At 45.6% G+C, this 19185-nt stretch overlaps 3 protein-coding genes across 5 annotated transcripts in view; 2 read left to right on the top strand and 1 right to left on the bottom strand.

The window, feature by feature from the left end:
- lrrc45 (leucine rich repeat containing 45) overlaps positions 1-4502 on the bottom strand; it is a 14440-nt gene extending 9938 nt beyond the window's left edge. The window contains exons 1-9 of one of the 3 annotated variants that reach the window (XM_024800080.2): positions 4110-4502; positions 3398-3683; positions 2899-2960; positions 2728-2798; positions 2014-2192; positions 1729-1857; positions 1525-1637; positions 844-902; positions 666-743 (exon numbers count right to left, since the gene is read on the bottom strand). In XM_024800080.2, the coding sequence (XP_024655848.2) occupies positions 666-743; positions 844-902; positions 1525-1637; positions 1729-1857; positions 2014-2192; positions 2728-2798; positions 2899-2960; positions 3398-3626 (920 nt within the window). In that variant the 5' untranslated portion in view covers positions 3627-3683; positions 4110-4502. Of the gene's footprint in view, positions 1-665; positions 744-843; positions 903-1524; positions 1638-1728; positions 1858-2013; positions 2193-2727; positions 2799-2898; positions 2961-3397; positions 3684-3838; positions 3864-4109 lie in introns of those variants that run through there. The other 2 variants (XM_024800081.2, XM_024800082.2) reach the window with 2 other exon arrangements.
- Positions 4450-10395, top strand: trub1 (TruB pseudouridine (psi) synthase family member 1). The gene is made up of 8 exons (XM_004570365.4): positions 4450-4655; positions 4742-4840; positions 7100-7155; positions 7757-7838; positions 7946-8018; positions 9421-9560; positions 9643-9699; positions 9774-10395. The coding sequence occupies exons 1-8, from the start codon at positions 4508-4510 to the stop codon at positions 9953-9955; spliced, it is 837 nt and encodes a 278-aa protein (XP_004570422.1). The 5' UTR covers positions 4450-4507; the 3' UTR covers positions 9956-10395.
- A 117-nt stretch (positions 10396-10512) lies between these two features.
- On the top strand, positions 10513-18339 carry hhex (hematopoietically expressed homeobox). The gene is made up of 4 exons (XM_004570368.4): positions 10513-13050; positions 16737-16915; positions 17438-17488; positions 17587-18339. Exons 1-4 carry the CDS (start codon positions 12660-12662, stop codon positions 17833-17835), a joined length of 870 nt encoding a protein of 289 aa, XP_004570425.3. The 5' UTR covers positions 10513-12659; the 3' UTR covers positions 17836-18339.
- Positions 18340-19185: the final 846 nt, after the last annotated feature.

Below are 19185 nucleotides of genomic sequence, written 5' to 3' on the forward strand. Positions count from 1 at the left end.
CTCATAATAAAGGTGTTGGTTAGAAGGAGAGGAGGGCTGGACTCCCTCTTGTTTCTCTTGTTCTCTGCTGGCAGAAATAACTCCTCTGCCTTTTGCATAACTGTCCACCGCTCTCCTCAGCTTGCTGACTTTTTTGGCCGTGGCTTCATGCAAAAATCCTTCAGTTGCAAGATGTCTGGGGGCATTTTTGCATGTGCTGTGTTTTTCCAGATGTATCCACAGCATTTGAAAGCTGTGACCTTGAAGTAAGTCAGAACCCTGCGTTTCTGCTAGATTGTAAACGAAATCCAGGCAGTTATTTGGACAACGATCACTTCAGTGCTCAGTGGGACTCAAACCCACACGTCAAAAACAAACAACGTTCTGTGACTCTGTAACAAAGAGCTTTCCTGTGACACGTTACTCCACACCTGCTGGGCACACGTACAGTTTGACAGCATTACAACCTATTGTTCACACGCGGCAGCACGACACGACTGGCTAACTGGGGGAGGGGCTTAGAACTCTCCGTGGATTTCAGCATTTTTTTGAGTGCCAAGTCTCCTGATATAAAGTGATCCTCGTGCTTTCTTCTTGTATGACTGCAGCAGCCACATATATACGAGCAGCTGTCTTCTCACACAGCTGTTTGCTGGACGAGGACTGATGGAGGAGGAAACGATTACTTTGCGGTGAGAGAGTTGACAGCGGACTTTCTCTCGTTCAGAGCTTCCTGGAGTTGGCCGATCTGACTGGAGGTTGACCTGATGAAAGAGAGAAAGTCACAGAATCATAAGAGGATGCAGGTGTCCCCACACACCATCTTCCAGGCTATTGGCCAATGGCCACAGAGTCACCGCTCACCTACTGGAGCGCCCCATCTCGTCCCTCTGCCTGTCTATGGTCTCCATCAGGCTCAGGAACTGAAACAAAAGTTAGAAATAAAAAAAACTGTATTTAATCTGAGTAGGTTATCTGGACATTACTGTGGTTCATTATGACTCACAGAAATATCTGACTACACGTTACAAATTTGTGTAGACAACCGTGAAGATATCAGACTCCCTCAACCCTCGCTCCATCGTTATCAGCTTAGTCCAAACGTTAACCTGATTTGTACCGATATGTGTGTCTTGGCTATTTATGGGATTCACTTTGGTATGGACACTGAGCTGGAACTAGGCTGTGTGTCCACTACGTGATGAGAAACAGCTGCACTCACCTCTCGAGTGCATATTGCTTTTTGACATTGATCTGTTTGCATTTGTCTCTTTGGAAAAGTAAATAAAGGTGCATCACTACACAGAAAATAAACCTTTACAGAATCCATCCTGTGGTCTGTGGATCTGTGGATCTGTAACCACAGTGGGCTATAGCTACAAGAGTGCATGCACTGGGATTTCCTACTGGTGGTGCAAGTGCTGGGAGGATCAGAAGTCCCGTATTCAGACAGGTTGTAGACTTCTGATCGCTTCTCTGGGAGAAATGTTTCTTGGAGGTGAATGGCTGACCTGTGGTGTCTGCAGTTCGGGAATGCGAGGTTACCTGCCGGCCCTTCTCCTCCTTCAGTGTTTGAATCTCCTTGCTGAGGACCTGTGTGCGGCTGCGACTCTCCCTCAGGGTGGACCGCCTGTCTGAGTTGTGCCCTGTGGCCTGCTCTGAAAGGTAAAGATGGCTCTCAGCGTGACCATGTTATAGTAACGCTAACGAAGCCATACTGCTAGCGTTACGACCTCAGGTAGGACTTACCGAGAGCTTTCAGCGTGTCACTGGGAATGTTGTTCCCAGCCATCTCCAGCTGCACTATGCTCTTGTTGTTCTGAAGTGCCTCCAGCATGGACCTGCCTCCCAGCAGACCAATATTGTTCCACCTCAGATCTGAGAGAGGTAAGAGGAGTTAGCATGGACCATGTGCTGATGACAACAGCAGCCTCTACAACCTAAACTTATGATGCTGCCATACGACGGAGGCTGCTCTTAAAAGCTGTTCTCTACCGAACAACACGGTACATGACGTTAACCAGTTAGAGTCACCTAGAACTTCCAGTGTGCTGTTGCGTTTGAGTGCCAGAGCGAGCGCCGACGCTCCATGGTGGTTGATTTGATTGTTGCGCAGGTCCAGCTGCGTCAGCGCGCAGTTGGAAACTAAACCGCTGCAGAAGAGCGAGAAAGCTTCGTCCCACACGCCCAACGCATTCCACTCCAGCACCAGCCTGCAAAAACCAAACACTGCCAGTTAATTAGGGACACTCTTCAGTGCTCACACTATGTGCTGACAGGTTCCTGCAATGATCAGAAATGCGTGATACGACTGGGTCACGTTTCTGCTGTCTCTCTGATGGGTTTGTTTTCTTTTCAGTATGATGTCCCACACTACAGGCTGTCTGCTCTTACTTTCATGTCAGGTGTTTGAAAATCGCTTTAATTCCCACAAATGCAATATTTTTGTTCACATCTTGGTTGTTTGATTGAAACTCATTTGTGGTGAAATACAAAGTGTCAGAGTGTTTCTCACCATAAACAGAAGTGACTACAGCGGTTTTTGTGTGGTTAACTCAACTACTAAATATTCTGTGTGATCACTAAAGTGTCTGCGTGTCTCTACACTCAGCCTGTGGGCTTTCACAGGTCTCCCGCTGTTAAAAGACAGCTTACGATCTGTAGTTGTAAACCGGTGCTACACAACTATTAACCTCCATAAGGGAAAGAAATGAAATGGCACACAGACAGGAAAAGCATGAGTCTTACCTGCGCAGCGTCTTGTTTTGTGCCAACAACTGTCCCAGCACCTCAGCTCCTGATGATCTCAGGTTATTCCCCTGTGAACAATAAAAACACAACCTAAGGACACACAGACATTGTGCAATAAGATAAAACTAGTGTCACCGTGTGTGGAGAGTCTAATTTGGGAGCTGGTACCTTCAGATCCAGGACTTTGACAGTCGTGTTGTCAAACAGTCCACTGAGGAGCACTCTGGCACCTGAGAGTCACACACAGCACAGTGACTAACACATCCTGAGTCACAATATTTACCAGAGCAGCAAATGTGGTTTATTGTGCTAATGAGAAAAGAGATCTATATGAATGTGCTCCATTTCTCTGTTTGTTTGTTGCATTTAAAAAAGACTGCTTGCATTTATCCTTCTAATTCAAGCAGAGAAAACTCTGTAAATGTGAAGATGTGTTCAGGATCAGAACCAAAGGACTTTGTTGACAGCATCTGTGTGATATGTAGCCTAACACACTCGCTCTGATAGTTTTATCAATCATCAGACTGACTAAAGTACGTTAAATAGACGTGCCGCAGCAGAGTGACTCGGGCAGGGCCACCTCACTGCATCGTTGACATCAACGAGCACCATACACTTGCACATACTGTATAATTCTCCATATTACATAAAGACTGTCCTCACGCACCCTCCTCGCTGAGCATGCAGTCACTGAGTGACACCTCAGTAAAGACAGTATCCTTATGGAAGGCCTTAGCCAGCACTGAGCAGGTATCTGCAGACAGGCTCTGTCCACTCAGGTCCAGTCTGGAGCCCTGAGCAGACCTGCTCTCCTGGAGCTGAGCTACAACACCCTCCTGAGGCTCCACGCCTCCCTCCTTACACAGACGGAGGTATATCCGCCTGAAATCCTCCATCCAGGCTCTGCAGACTCCTGATCATCTGACGAGCAGAGCTTTCCGTCCTCAGACCAACTGGTGAAAAGAAGGAGAGACAAAAGTTGCTACTGCTGCTATCTATACATGTGCTGTTGATTTTCTTTGCATCAAAGATAAACGCATTAATCAATAACGAAAACGCCGAGCTTTTGCTGAATGTAAGAAAGAATTGACGATCACACGACACTGACTCAACTGTAACCACTGCAGCGACCAGCCCGCACAGCTGTGTGCATTTAGAGCGGACTGACGTGTATTTTACATGGTAGCTTGTAACAGGCAGAGCCACGCTGAGCAGCCAGTTTTGAATGAAAGTGACGCGAGGAGCTATCTCCACGCGAGTCAGAGGCTCGCGCGGGACAATCAAATCTTCAACCGATGATCAAAGTAAGGAGGCGTTTAAACCGGATGTCGTGACTAGCGATCAAAATAATAATTACAGGTTAAGATAAAAACACAGACCTCCACCAAAACTGTCGTCCTGACAGTTATTGTTGTCGTAGCTCGACCAGCTGACAGAAGAAGGAAACCAGGGCACAGAGTAACTAGGAAGTGTTTGGCGCAAAGCATTTTGGTCAACGTAGTTTCGAAAAAATCTTTATTTATCTAACTGTTTGTTGGTTTTTATCAGGCCTGATCTGTGTGAGGATGGGCGAAGACTGCCTATAATACTGCTTAAACAGATCGTCAACAACAGAAGGCTGTTAAGCGTCGTGTTGTTTAATAATGTTATTCATGCAGAAGGAAGACGGAGTGTTTGCTCAACCAGCAGGGGGCAGTAAAGACAACAACGGGTCGCATAGTTGCCACTGACGGTAAAAGAAGAAGATGGACATTAGCCAAAGAAAAGAGAAACGAGCATGTCCGGGAGCGTCAGTAACACCGTCCCTGCGATAACTAGTTCTTTGTCGCAACTACAGGCGTTAAACGGATTGTTTGCGATATATAAAAAACAAGGGCCGACCTCCGCGGACGTGTTAAATGTACTCAAGGAAGCTTTGCTCAAGGGTAACGGGACCAAACAGCAGCAGGACGTCCAGCCCGGTGTTTGCGGAAAGCTGACCGTAAACCGTTTGTGTCGCTTTATCTTTCAGAGGCGGGAGTCAAAAATCCAAACCCGCGGAAGAGGAAGAACCAGAGCCTGAAGATGGGACACGGAGGGACGCTGGACAGCGCTGCCAGCGGGGTGCTGGGTAAGCGGCTAGGCTAGCGCTCACGTCCCGGTGCTGGGCCACGCGCGACTGTTGTCATTCCTGCCCTGGGAGGAGGGGGGAGAGGGGGTCAGTCCCACCCTCCGTGTTTACTGGAGGGTGCACCGGCAGGGTGCATCGGTAAAGCACCGGCAGGGCCCGACCTCCAGGGCTGCTCCAGTCATGCATGTCTGGGGGCGTTTTATACAGAGTTAAGATCAAATAGATTTATGTTGATAACAATCTCAAATCCCTGAGACGTACACTGTCGTTTGTCTAGAAGTTGTTTTTTCAAGACTTTAACATTTTTCTGTAACAGGTGCATTTTCTTTTCTTTTGCACATTTTTCTACCCACGCGTGTCCTGGGAAAGTCCGCGGCATCGTGACTCCTGCATTTTCTATGACAACATGCTTGCTGTTTTTCTATGGATAAAATATAGTAAAGTCATGAAATCTGATCTTCTTATTGTTTTGATATGTAGCTATGTTCCTCATAAGCAGTGTACCCCTGGTGCTGGCCCGTCATCCTCTATGAAGAGTGGAATGGTCCAGATGACCCACCTGTGTAGGAGCGAGGCCGGTGGACTTTTAACACAACCTTGGAGAGGTGTACTGATATCACAGATGATGTTCAGGCAGCACCTCCACACTCCTGTCTTTCCTTCTCTCTCACTTCCATCAAGGTGCCAGTGGAAACAGCTTCAGTGTCTATGGGCACCTCGTTAGATCTATCAGGTGTTTTTCCTGCATTTCTGCAGTGTAGAACAGGCTGTCCCAGGTTGTCTAACTCTGAGCTGCTTTGTCAGCAGTCACACCATCTTTAAGTGGCACAGTTCCACTGGCAGCCATCCATACAAGCCCATAATGCTGCTTCCAGCATGTTTGACAGATAATGCTTCAGTTCCTTCTGGATACTTTTTGTCTTGCCATCGTTTTTGTACAAATTTATCTCAGTTTCACCTGACAACGTGGGATTTTTTTCTCCAGAACTGACTTTTAAATGTTTCCTGGCAGATGCAGTCCGGCCTTCTTGGTCTTGAGTGTAACCAGTGGTTTGCACCATGGTGTAGGTTTTAACAATGACAGGCCGAGCTCTTCAACTGTTTTTGGGACTTGAGTCGATGTTTTGTCAGGATTTTTATTTCTTCAAATGAAGAATTCATTTAAATTTTCTTCAGTGTTTTTTGGGCCTTTAGGTGTTTCTGGGCGGCCCGTGCTTCCATCTTTTTAAGAATGGACTACATTGGTAATTTGCTCTCTGATAGCTGTATTTTGTTTTTGTGCTTTTTAAATCAACGATGGCCTCCTTCAAATGCAAGTTAAACCACTGTCGCTGAACAATGATATCATAGGACTCGATTTTCCTTATAACCTATGAGCCCAACTGTAGTTCTTGTCTTTATTAAAGTGTTTTATAAAGCACCTATGCAGCTAAAAGTGCAGGAGGCCGGTCCATTGACTCCAGTTAGCAGAGATGAACCTGCCAGACAACCCTGCTGATTGTGCTGGTACGTCTGGCAAAGTGGCCACACCCATAATTTTAGGAAAAATTAATTCACTGTGGTTGAATTAAATGGTCTGTATTTGTACAGCGCTTTTCTAGTCCCTAAGGACCCCAAAGCGCTTTACACATCCAGTCATCCACACATTCACACACTGGTGATGGCAGCTACATTGTAGCCACAGCCACCCTGGGGCGCACTGACAGAGGCGAGGCTGCCGGACACTGGCGGGCGCCACCGGGCCCTCTGACCACCACCAGTAGGCAACGGGTGAAGCGTCTCGCCCAAGCAAGACGGCTCTTAACCAGCATGGCTGCTACAACATCCTGCAGCACGATGCCGTGTTGTCTGATTTGCGCCCCGCAGCACAGCGAGACGAGAGCACGCCTCCACCTCGTCCGTAAGCATAAGAAAAGCTGTTCAGTCAGTCAGCTACATTTCACTGTGTGTTATACTTGTATAACTATGCATGTGACAAATACTAAAGAACCTTGAAGCTTGAGGTGATGTTGGGTCAGTCTGAGGGAAAAGCAGCCGCTTCACTGCTGCTTGCAAAGTCCCAGGTGATGATGTCATGAAGAAGGGAATAAAGGTTGTTATCAACTTAACAAAGCACGAAGATGAGCACTAAATATAAATGTTTCAGTATATTCTGAGTTTGGTGAACTTTGATGAATGAATTAAAAGTGAGTTCAGTGAACACTTCAACCTGTGGGGGGCGCTAGCAGGACTTTAATCATTGGACTCTCTTTGTTTCAGTTGTTGGTGTTGGGAACGGCACCAAAATGCTCAGCACAATGTTGACTGGGTCAAAGGTCAGTTTGCTTCACTGCTGTTTGAACTAAACTAAAATGTGCATTAAACCTTGACGTCTGGTGAAAAGTGCGAGGCATGAATGCAGGTTAGAGCTGCACTGCTGCGCGTGTCTGATTGTTGTTTATTGTGCATGCTGACGAGCACAGCCAGGCTCTGACTCTACCGTATGTCGTCACCTGGATGAAGCCAAACATGTTGGTTTAGCAGATGCACACTGACATGTTCCAAATAAAACGACGCGTCCTTTAGTTTGTGTCACAGTGAAGTCTGTTTCCCCCATGAACTTCTAGCATTGTGTCGATACGTGCTGATTGGTCTGTTCCTGCTTTCATGGTAGCAGATCTAACAGGTACTAACGAGGTGTTAGAAACCACAACACAAACCTCTGCGTGTGTAGAGAAGCACTTTTTTTTAGGTACAAGTATACATGCAAATCTATTGATAAGGACATTGTGTATACAATACAGCTTCTCAACAGACCCGAACGCCTCGTGAACTTTAGATGTCTGCGATGACAAATGCATGAATGATTCCTGTAACTTGTTAACTGTGGATGAACTTGGTGTGACACAAACGTGACACATGCTGTGTGTTTTTCAGAAATACGTTGCCGTTGGAGAGTTTGGAAAAGCAACAGACACTCTTGATGCCACCGGCAGCGTGACTCTGGAGAAAGCTTTTGGTAAATTCGATCTTTCAGATCCATCGACACAGCAGGATAATCTGCAAACTTCGGTTTCTCCTTTACCGTCTGTCTCTCAGTGAGTCATGTTTTCATACATTTTCTAGAACACATAACCAGGCTGGACGTCGAGGAAAAGCTGAAAGCTTTCACTGGTGACATCATGCAAGTGCCTCCGCTGTGAGTCAACATCCAAACGTCTGAAGCTTTAATTAGATCAAACGAAACGTTTATTTCTTAAGATGAAATCTTCTTTTACAGAAAACGAAACCTAAACTTTCCGAGCAGCAGCTCAGGACTTCACGTCCTCTGTTACTGCGCTTGTTTGGGATGGTGTTGGATTTGATGGTAGATGCATAAACGTGGGGTTCATGTGAGCTTCCTTTTTGGGGGTTGCAGTCATTTAGTGGCTCCGTGGTGCAGTGGTTCGATGCTTACCTTACATGAAGGTGCATGAATTGAACTCAGAGGCGCGATGACAGCTTTGCACGGTTCACCAGCTTTATCACAGACGCTTCCAGGAATGTGCCAGGTTGGCTGATGCAGCAGGAAAATTCAAATCAGGGAACCACAAAAATGAGTGTGATTGTTAAAGTAGGCCTACACATCCATGTGTGGAGAAGCTGTTTCCATTTTCTGAGGGACATTAGCCGTGTCATCATTTTGAGTCTACACAAGCAAAGATCAGAATCAGAAAAGGTTTTATTGCCAAATGTTGAGCAGCTTTCCAACATTAGGAAATGAAGGCAAACACTTAAATAAACATAAAAATGAAAAGTGCTAAGCAGATTACTATATACATGAGTGCAAAAGTGGAACAGATGCAGAGAAGTATGGGGCCATGTGTTTGGGGTGGGACCAGTCTTATGTTACTGTTCATGTGTCCAACAGCAGAGGAGAAACTGTTCTTATGATGAGGTTCTGGTGCGACTGGGCCGGAGCCTCCTGCCTGAGGGGAGCAGGTCTAACAGACTGAGTCCAGGGTGAGAAGGGTCAGCTGAGATCCCAGCTGCACGCCCCAGTGTGCTGGAGGCGCACAGGCCCTGCAGAGATGGGAGTCCGCAGCCAATCGCCTTCACGGCAGAGCGCACAACACGCTGCAGTAGACGCCAGAGGCTTCAACAAGTGGCTGAACTGAAACCAGTTTTCTCTGAATGTGCAGCCAGTTTGATGGCATGTTACAGGTTAATGATATGATCAGAGAGCCGTAATGACTAATTGTTGTAAAGGCTAAGAAGTGATGTGTGGACCCAGTTCTGTGTGAAGAGGCTCTGAGATCTAAATGTCCAGCTGCAGTAAACCGATCGTGTGTCCTTTAATGCCGTTCGTGTCCCCTGGGAGAATGAATGAAAGGCCTCTCAATGGTCCAGTTCTTTAAACATTTGAGGGTTTTTCGTCTTATTAGTGTAGCGCAGTGACCTATGAAGCCTCTGGAGGTCACTGTTTGCTCACTGCAGTGCTGATTCCCACTGATGCAGGAAGCAGTGCCTTTGTGTCATTATACATGGAGTTCACATAAAAACAGTTCTTGGTGCTAAATGTGTGTATTTTGTAACCAACTCTTTTCTTATAATCGTTTTAGATACTCGGCATTAAAAAAGGATGGCCAACGTCTGTCTGTCCTGCTGAAGAAAGGTCACAAGGTCGATGCCAAACCGGCCAGGCCCGTCACGGTGTACAGCCTGACCCTGCAGGAGTTCAAGCCTCCTCTCTTCACTCTGGGTTCGACACGCTGCATCACACAACAGGCTTTTAGGTGTTGTGTCCTCTTTGGCTGAATGTTTCGCTTTCCTTCGTGTTGCAGATATTGAGTGTGGTGGTGGGTTCTATGTCAGAAGTTTGGTGGATGACCTGGGAAAAGGTGAGACTGCCTTCCACCTGTTTCACCTTTCCATCGACGGCGTGTTGCTGAGTAACGCTGTCTGTGTGCTGCAGCTCTGTCCTCTTGCGCTCATGTGAAGGAGCTGGTCAGAACAAAGCAGGGTCCGTTCACTCTGGAGGAGCACGCCTTACACGAGGAGCAGTGGACGCTGGAACACGTCTTGCGCTCGCTGAAGACCTGCTCAGAGGGAGACCCGGAGGAGGATCATCCGAAGCCAAAGAAGGTAGTCACCTGACCGGGACCAGGATGCAGAGGGAAGAGGAAGGGGTTTCCTTTCATGTAAAGACAGATTTTTGGTTCATACTCTTCAGTTTTAGTTAAAGTTTGAACATCATGACACCTTACATTAAAAGTTGTAAAGCAAACAGTCATATAATGAGAAACGGGAGCAAAGGAGACTCAGCAGGTTACCATGTTGCTGGACCTGCACAGATTTGTGAAGAGTAAATAACCTGATCGTACGATCGGCGAGGAGCTGCGAGGGAACGGCGAGATCAGTGTCTGTGGCACCGAACACCTGTGAAGTTTTTGTTGTAAGTTTAGGATCTGATTTGTTTTTATCGGCTGCCTGTTCACTGTTGTAAAAATGTCTTTTACAAAGTCTTCCTTGAGTCCTGCTCAGTGCAGTGATGCACATGATTAAGTAAAAAAGCCCCCTGGGCTCGTCCAAACTCACGCGTGGACTGTTATTTCTTTGCCTCTAAGCTTCCCACTACAATGAAGACATCCACAGGTGAAACTCGAGGAATTCAAATATCGTGCAAAGTGTGGCCACAATCTTCCGTAACACCTCAGCAGCGCCACAGCTGATAGCATCCACGCCACGCTGCATCGAGGCAGTAATTCATGCAAAAGGGGCCCAAACCAAGTACAGAGTGCGTATGCATGGTTATACTTATTCTAATTTTCCGAGTATCACCTGCTGCTTCATTTCCATAGCGCATGCTCTGTGCCGTTTCTCATGGTTACGTTTCCTCGGTCATTCCAAACTCGAACAAAGGAAGGCCGGGCACATCCCGATGCGTTTGATAATCGGGATACTGTTGACTCGTGAGGAGGAGACTGAGTGGCTTGCACTGACAATGGCAGATATATGGCGCCAGCTGCCGGGGGGCGGCTCACTCGAGTTATCAGCGGTTTTTGGCCCGGAGTCTGACGCCACGGGAGGCTGGCCGGATCAATGAGCTGCAATGATTGTCTCAGTCCAAATATTAGCCGTTTTGTGGATGTCTTTGATGTCTTTAAGGCTGTTTGCTCCACTTTATCTAAATTACAGCCGTTAGAAAGTTGGCAGACGGGGGCGCGCGCCAGGAAATCGAGCCGGCGGCTGGTTTCGGGGAGCGAGCAGATAAACGCCGTCGTCCGGCTCCCAGGTGCGAGTCGCCGTTTCCAGCGACGATTAATGAACTCGCGTGATGATAAAATGTCGCGAGGCCCTGCGCGCGTGCAGCTGGGCCCCGCTGTGACTAAAGCAGAAGTCTCCGGTTATTGTTTAACATCCAATCACTTAGTGAGCCGTTACATACACGAGCGTTTATTGCTATCTCATCCCACAGTGGATTTCACAGGAAAACTCCAAACATTCAAATCAGGAGTTAATCCCACTTGATTGAGCTGCAACGTTGGGGCCGTGGATCGCAGTCGGCCTCTATTACACTGTTAAGATAAGGCTGCGGCCCGTTTGACTACACAAAGGTGTGTGTGTGGGTATAAAAGCAGCGCTGCGTGCTGTCTGTGCTCTGTTCACGTGGGTTTTCCATCTGACATTCAACATTTGTTCAACATTTTTAAAAACAATGTTGCCAAAGAAATGTTATTCACACAAGTGGATCATCGCGCTCTTTGCCTAACTGTCTCACTTCAGCGTGGTGCCAAACCACGGGGAATGTCTTTTTGCATAAAGCAATGATGCCGATCTCTGGCTGGGAGAACCTAAACAGTTTGGACAGCTACCCTCGTGGGCCAATCCGCTGACTTGTGACATGATACTTCCTGGAGCAAAACCAGTGAGAACTATCATTTCAAATCACACTTATCTTATCTTTGAAAGCCCGGCTCTAATGCAAAATCTCCTCAAAGTTACCATTAAATCATCTGAGACTGCTAACAGACAAGGTCACGAAAACGCTGTGCGCTCCTCCTGTGTAACAGTGCATGTGCTCTTATATTTCATTTATGTGAAAACGTATTTCTTATTGTGCCGAGTTACACATATCACTGTGCTAATACATATATGACACAGCAGTATGCAGATACTGCAACAATAAACGGATGTTCACTCATTATTCGGCTATGATCCAGTAATATGATTTTGCATGCAAGTTTTGATTGAGGTGCTTTGGGTAAATGCAAACAGTTTTGAGCTGAGTAGGAGTGTGACTTTTACTCAAACATTATGGGCGGTGTACACTCTTAGGAGTGTGACCGTGAGGAGGCTGAAGTGTGAGCGGGCCCGTACTTGCATTTTCAGACCCAGCTACTCTCAGCGCCGGCTCTGTTCCATTACATTCGTCTGTTTTCTGATTACCTGTTTGCGTCGCGTCGATTCTTCTGAAACACAATTATCTCCCCTCTCCTGTCATCCGACCACTGTGGAGTTCGTTAAGAACTGCGTGCAAGCCAATCAGAAACGGCCGCCGGCCACCTGCAGGAAGTTGGCCGTCCACTTATCTCCTCCCTCCTTCGGCTGCAGACAGATAACAGCAGCAACAGTTGAACAGAGTGGCAGCTCCGCAGCAACCTGATGGACACTAAAACAGTGTAACGGTCTCCCGAGCAGCTCGGAAACAGGCTCTGGTCGTTGTGTTTCGGGACTGGCTGAGCAGAGGTTAGCGCGGCTCATAAAAAGTTGCTGTGATAGAAAGAGGAAGGCTGCGGGACTAAAGACGCGAAGCTCTCCCCTAGTTTGGATCCAGTGCGCAGCAGCGGTGATCGGCATCATGAGCGTCCCGCTTTACGCACCGACCCCAATTCAGCCGGCACACCCGACCCCCTTCTACATCGAGGACATTCTGGGGAGGACCTCCACCACCACCTCCACATCTCCGTCCTATTCTTCATCGCCAACGTCTTCATCTTCCTGCTCCACTCCGGTCATCCCCACGCCGACTCTCCCGTCTCCCAACTCGTCCTTCAAAAGTTTGATCTCGCCGTACAGAACCCCGATTTATGAACCCACGCCGATCCACCCCGCGCTGTCCCACCACGCTGCGCTGACGGCGACGTACGCCTCGGCGGGGGCTTTCACCGGCTCCTTTTACCCGTTTCACCAGCAACACCACCGCTCCATGGGGGAGTACGCACAGGCGCTGCTCAGGCACGACCCTCTCGGTGAGTTCCATTTCATTTCCATCATTGATATTGGTCTTATCATTTGTTAGCAAACATATCCATTTTCTCCTTTTCTGCTGCCTTGCCGTCAGACAGCCAGCATCACGTTTCTTGTTTTCCTGTGTGGAAATGCGCCAGTTAAACTCAGTTCCTCAAGTCTGCACTGCTGGTTTTATTTCACTGGAAATCAGGACCCTTAAAATAGTTAAGGTCATATATTCACAATTTGCATTGTAAAATGAATAAATCATATATTATTGGACATTATATCGCTCAGTGACAACTTAGGTGAACCTGAAATCTGTTCGCGGCAACATATACACTTGGATGATGTGGCAGTAAGACAACTTTCTGCTCTTTGCATGAAAACTTTAATGTCTTCACAAGCTTCGTTTCAGTCCCAGCGAAACCATTTTTGCATAAGCATCACGCTTGGTCATGCATGTCGAACTCAAGATCATCTACACTTGCACTGCTCCTCTTAAACACACTTTAGAGTCGAGGACACACTTTGTGCGTCTTCGCGAAGCCTTCAGCTCATTTTGGTCTCACAAGAACATTTGTGCACGATGCGCGACCACGCACACATGAGTCACATTGTTATTGTGACAGACGTATTTGGGGCCACAATAGCAGCAGGCATATCCATTCAGTGTGCTGCTGCTGGTGGTGATAGGGAGGTGCATGGCAACCTTGACTCGTTTTCCTGACTCCCATTGTTCTGAAACATCAGAGGACCGAGTCAGCCAGTGACTAAAACATAGCCAGGCCCTAAATCACTTGTTATTTCACTGCTGTGCGTGTGTGTGTGTGCGTCATATACTTTTGAGCACCAAGTAGTTGGGTTATTTTTCTCTAGGGTATTGACTGACCATGAGCTTACCACAAGTCTTTTATTATTATTATTATTATGATAATAATTATTAGCAGTATTAGTGAAATCGGCTGTGTGAGTATGGAGCCGTGAAAGCTGCTTTACATGATGTTCCCGGGGTGCTTGAAGCCATCACACACGCTGCGCGCCGTGTTAGAGGCCAGAAGTGATGGTCCTCTTAAGTATAGTGTGACAAGCGGACCGTCTGACTGTGTGCTGCTGAACAAGCCGGGCCTTTTTCCGTTCATAGCGGAAACTGTGAGCCTGTCGATAGGAGTAAATCTGGTTTCAGAAGCTGTTAAATGTTTTCCTGTCTCACCCCGGCCAGCCGCTTCCTCGGGAGCCCGCTGCACGCTGCTGATTATTTTATCGACATCCTCAATACAGACATATTCAGGAAACACTCGGCCTCTGATAGCCCGGGATCCGTTTTTCACATATTGTTGCACTTCCTCTGCCGGGCTCGCGAGGATGTGGCTGACTTTCTTTATGGTTGGCGGCGAGAAGAAAATAAGGCAAACAGAGAGCTAATGGGGACTTATGAGAAAGATAAAGTCCTCCTAACAGCAGCTACAGACGTGTCCTCCCAACTGAGCTGACCTTTCAGACAGACGACAAACAAGCACGAACTGAGATTGCCGGAGGAGAACAATGATTGGTTTCAGCGCCTACAATCATCTGTAATCATCTCGTATGATATGTCTTGTCGAACAGCGGATTAAAGAAGCTGTGCTCTATAAATACCGCGCACACCTCCTCTGGCTATTTTAAGCAGCCTGCAGTGCGCGCGCTTTCAGGCCCGCTTATGTTCCGATCTCCGTCACTCACAGTTTTATGAAACTGTTATTAACGAGCTATCCCAACCGCCACATCTGTGCATCTATTTACAGCGATCACGTTAATACTCTGGTTTGATGAGACTGTCTGCGCGCGCAAACGGCAGAAAGTTACAAAGTAACACAAAGCCAACAAAAACTGTGAGTGCGAAATATTTCAAACAGAAGTGCGCGTGCTTAATTACCACAATTATAACGAGTTAGCGCTTATCATTCCAGTTTCACAGATCTTTATTAGCCGAGCGTAAACGGCACGAACACAAACTTCTCACATATTCAGTGAAAATGTTTCATTTGATGTCATTTCCTTCATTTTCGCCGCAAATTGATTTTTACTCAACCTTTCCTGTAGGCTACTTGTATTTTCGCTCAGTGTCTCTTGGGGCTGGATTGGCTAACTTCCTTAGGAAAAGCGCAGCAATAAGAAGGTCTTTGACAGCAGTTTCGACCACAAACATTCATATTGTGTCAGAGCTGAGCACAGGAGTGTCTGTTGGTGGATGCCATTGCCTATAATCACACCGCAAAGCAGGAAGCACATGAAGCGGATATTTGGCCATAGTTTTCACTGTCACGACCTTCCTGAAAAGACAGCTCGCAGCAGGCTGCAGGCTGCCGTTGTTTGTTCCCGGCCATCACCCGGGGAGGAAAGCAGACAGGACAAAAGCACCTCTGATTGCACCCAGCGGCCTTTCGCTCCAATAAATCTCTTCAACAGCACCGATCCTTTCCCCTCATTAATCCGCAGTAAATTAGGAATTATGTTCATTTCTAATCGAGTTTTAGGGTATAAACTTTGAAAAGCACATCGAGACTTTTGGAGATTTTGAACCTCATTAAAATCAGCACCGGTGTAAAACAACAAACACGTAAAACATCATAATAATCATAATAATAATCATTTGTATTTGTATGAAATCTTTATTTTGAACATGTTAAAATATTATAACAACAACAGAGAAAAAAGAGACAAACAAAACAATAATAATTATAAATAACTTACATTTATTTCACAATGCAGTAGAAAGAAGCGCAAGCTTATTTAATCCCGCACATTTCCCACTATTTAGTAACTAATAGTCTCCACTTTTTCTTCCTGTTTATGCCCTGTCCATCAGAAATTCTTCATTACAGTTTTACATCTGTTACATAATAATAATAATAATAATAATAATAGTAATAATAGTAATAATAGTAATAATAATAATAATAACAATAATAATAATAATAATAATAATAATAATTATTATTATTATTATTATTATTATTATTATTATTAATAATAGTAGTAATAATAATAATAATAACAATAATAATAATAATAATTATTATTATTATTATTATTATTATTATTATTATTATTATTAATAATGATGATGATGATGATGATGATGATGATAATAATAATAATAATAATAATAATAATAATAAAAAAATACATAAATACATAAATACATAAATCCAAATAATAGTTATCCAATAATTAATCCTGAAAAATAATAAACTCTCAAACTTTTCCACATTGGAGTCCGCAGCTGTCTGGTGACCGGGAGAGGCCACAGAGTCTAAAACACGTCTTCTCTCTGTGACCGAATAGTTCGATTTTTCGATGTCTCTGCACTGCGCATGTCTGCGTATAGGCTGTACCGTCAGCTCCGGAGCTTTTAATGAAAATGTTTGAAATGTGTTGTCTTATATTTTCATGTGGATAAAATTCACTTATCGCAAGAGTTCAAACGCGTGAATGTGAGTGAAAATGCCGTCAGTGGGCCTAATATAACACAGTACAAATGTACCGTGTTTCTGTCGCGTACTAGCGTGTTTTGTTAATTCGTTTCATGTCAGATGGCAGCAGGAAGGTTTATATGCTGTAGCTTCTTTTTCGACAGCGGGCAGGTTTGTCACAGCCAGAAATAAATATTTCGTTTTATTTCATGTATTTCAAACACGGTGCATTCTGTGGGATCTCTCCACAGGGAAGCCTCTGCTGTGGACGCCGTTCATCCAGCGGCCCTTACATAAGAGAAAAGGCGGCCAGGTGCGCTTCTCCAACGACCAGACCATCGAGCTGGAGAAGAAGTTTGAGACGCAGAAGTACCTGTCACCTCCGGAGAGGAAACGCCTGGCCAAGATGCTGCAGCTCAGCGAGAGACAGGTGAGCGGAGCCCGGTCTGGCTCACACACATGTGCCGTAATGGCCTGCAGCTGTTTGGAAGGATCTCCGGAGGATCGGCCGCAATTTTCGATGAAACACTTTTATACATTTATTTATTCCGTTTTTGAAATGTAGCATAACACTAGATTTTGCTACTTTATTACTAGAAAGCTATTTACTGGCTGCGAATGGTTGGAATTTGTAGCGAATTACCGATGGGTGGGTGTGTGTGTGTGTGTGTGTGTGTGTGTGTGTGTGTGTGTGTGTGTGTGTGTGTGTGTGTGTGTGTGTGTGTGTGTGTGTGTGTGTGTGATATTTGTGCTGCGTGCTGATTTGATTCAATGTGGCTTTGATCCAAAATGAATTTAAACCGCTTCCACGTGAACAGCGGACAAACCGAATTTTTAATTGACGCCAGAAATCTTACGGACGAGTTTGCGCATAAGAAACATCCTTTCAGAGTTTTAATATTTAAAGAAGGAAGATCATTCATTTCTTTCTTTTTTGAACATTTCCTTTCAGGTTAAAACCTGGTTCCAAAATCGACGTGCGAAGTGGCGAAGACTAAAGCAGGTGAGCAGCGGTGACTGATGTCGCCCTACCTTCCTTTCACTCCTTCATATACAATACACTCGTACCGTCTCCTAATCCACGGGGTTCGCTTTCACCAGGAGAATCCTAAGAGGGAGGTGGAGGATAACAGTTCCAGAGGTAAGAAAGGAGATGAGATGATAGAGGCTGCCGGAATCCAGAACCAGGAGCAGAGGCAGCCAGGCTCGGCCCCCGAGTTGGCGCAAGCGGGACACTGTGTGTCCCGACAGCAGGCCCACACAGAGCTGGACTCTGACGTGTCAGACGACACAGACCAAGAACTGGACATAGAGGACGACGAGGACTTCACACTAAACCCCCAGTTCTGAAACACAGGCTCCATAAAGATCTGCCTCAGACACTGAAGCTCTCATGCGTCGCTGTAACTCCTTCCTCCTCCTCCTCCTCCTCCTCCAGCCTGGTGACTTGCAGATTGATAGACTGGTTCCGGATGTAATACTAAGACAAGTCAGCCCCTCAAACCCGAGTGCCTTTCATCAGAACTGTCTTCTTTGTTGAACCTGTGTACATATGCGTAATTTTGTGTGTGTGTGTGTGTGTGTGTGTGTGTGTGTGTGTGTGTGTGTGTGTGTGTGTGTGTGTGTGTGTGTGTGTGAGAGAGAGAGATGTTCTTCAGATGAATAGTATGCCTGTAGATCAGTTTCTCTGTACTGTAGCATATACGTGTTTTTATAGCGTGTTTTTTAGTTCTTTTTGTTTTGTTTTGCGTGTGTGTGTCGGCGTGTGTTTTTTATGTGACATTTTATTAAATAATCAATGTAGCGCAAATTCAGTTTTGTTTGATGTCTAATAAACTATTTTCTGACAATCAATCCAAACGTTTCGATGCAGCTCAGCTGGTCTGTGAACTCTTTTCTCTGCTGTCTGAAAATGAAACGTTGTAAATGAAGCATTTCTCGCACATCCAGCAACGCGTGAAAGATCCGCCAAGAAGCAGGAAGAATTATAATCAGTCCAAATAATCACAGAAAACCCAAAACAACAAGAACCGACGCGCTCTGGTCAGGTTCAAACTCACTCATTATTCGGACGTTTAACAGAAGTACATTTAACAAAGAATCAGTGCGAGTAAAAGTGCGACACGTCGTGTCTAAACGCTGAGCTGTAGTGCAGAATGATAGAACAAACTTCATACACACGTCATATTGTGTCTGTTACACATTAAGCCTGAATATATATTTTGCACATGTTTATATCCAACGCGGTAGTTTTTTGTGTACCTGCAGATCTGAGACTTTTCTCCTTTTGTTTGTTTATTTTCACATTTTCGTTTCTGATTGGTTAAAGGTTTATCTCATAAAACAGCAGCAGCCACATTACAGGACATTACGATGTGTTAGATGTGTGGCTGTGCTGGTTATAGCCTCTAATTCTTTTACTACAGTGTGGAAATCAGTGGCGTTTAAAACAGAAGAGAAGCAGACTGTAGATGAATGTACCAACACAACACGATAAATATAAAAATAGCGCATTTCAAATCTGACTTGAATAAAAGGAGCCGCCTTCAGTAATATTTTATTAATATTGGTTTAATGTTGCTGTTACATTCATGGAAAATCAGAATTTAAATTTTGAATGTGTTATTATATGTAAAATGCATCCAGACGCGTGGCTTTATAAAACATTGAGCGTCAGGGACAAAAACACTGAAGAACAGC

This window comes from Maylandia zebra, linkage group LG8 (genome assembly GCF_041146795.1).
Source record: "Maylandia zebra isolate NMK-2024a linkage group LG8, Mzebra_GT3a, whole genome shotgun sequence".
NCBI lineage: Eukaryota > Metazoa > Chordata > Actinopteri > Cichliformes > Cichlidae > Maylandia > Maylandia zebra.

Excerpts from the sequence above, each read along its gene's own strand:
- hhex (XM_004570368.4), top strand. The coding sequence starts at position 12,660 with ATGAGCGTCCCGCTTTACGCACCGACCCCAATTCAGCCGGCACACCCG. Across the intron at positions 13,051-16,736 it reads GCTCAGGCACGACCCTCTCG|GGAAGCCTCTGCTGTGGACG; the intron begins GTGAGTTCCATT and ends ATCTCTCCACAG. Across the intron at positions 16,916-17,437 it reads TGCAGCTCAGCGAGAGACAG|GTTAAAACCTGGTTCCAAAA; the intron begins GTGAGCGGAGCC and ends ATTTCCTTTCAG.
- trub1 (XM_004570365.4), top strand. The coding sequence starts at position 4,508 with ATGTCCGGGAGCGTCAGTAACACCGTCCCTGCGATAACTAGTTCTTTG. Across the intron at positions 7,839-7,945 it reads GACTCTGGAGAAAGCTTTTG|AACACATAACCAGGCTGGAC; the intron begins GTAAATTCGATC and ends TACATTTTCTAG. Across the intron at positions 9,561-9,642 it reads GCCTCCTCTCTTCACTCTGG|ATATTGAGTGTGGTGGTGGG; the intron begins GTTCGACACGCT and ends TTCGTGTTGCAG.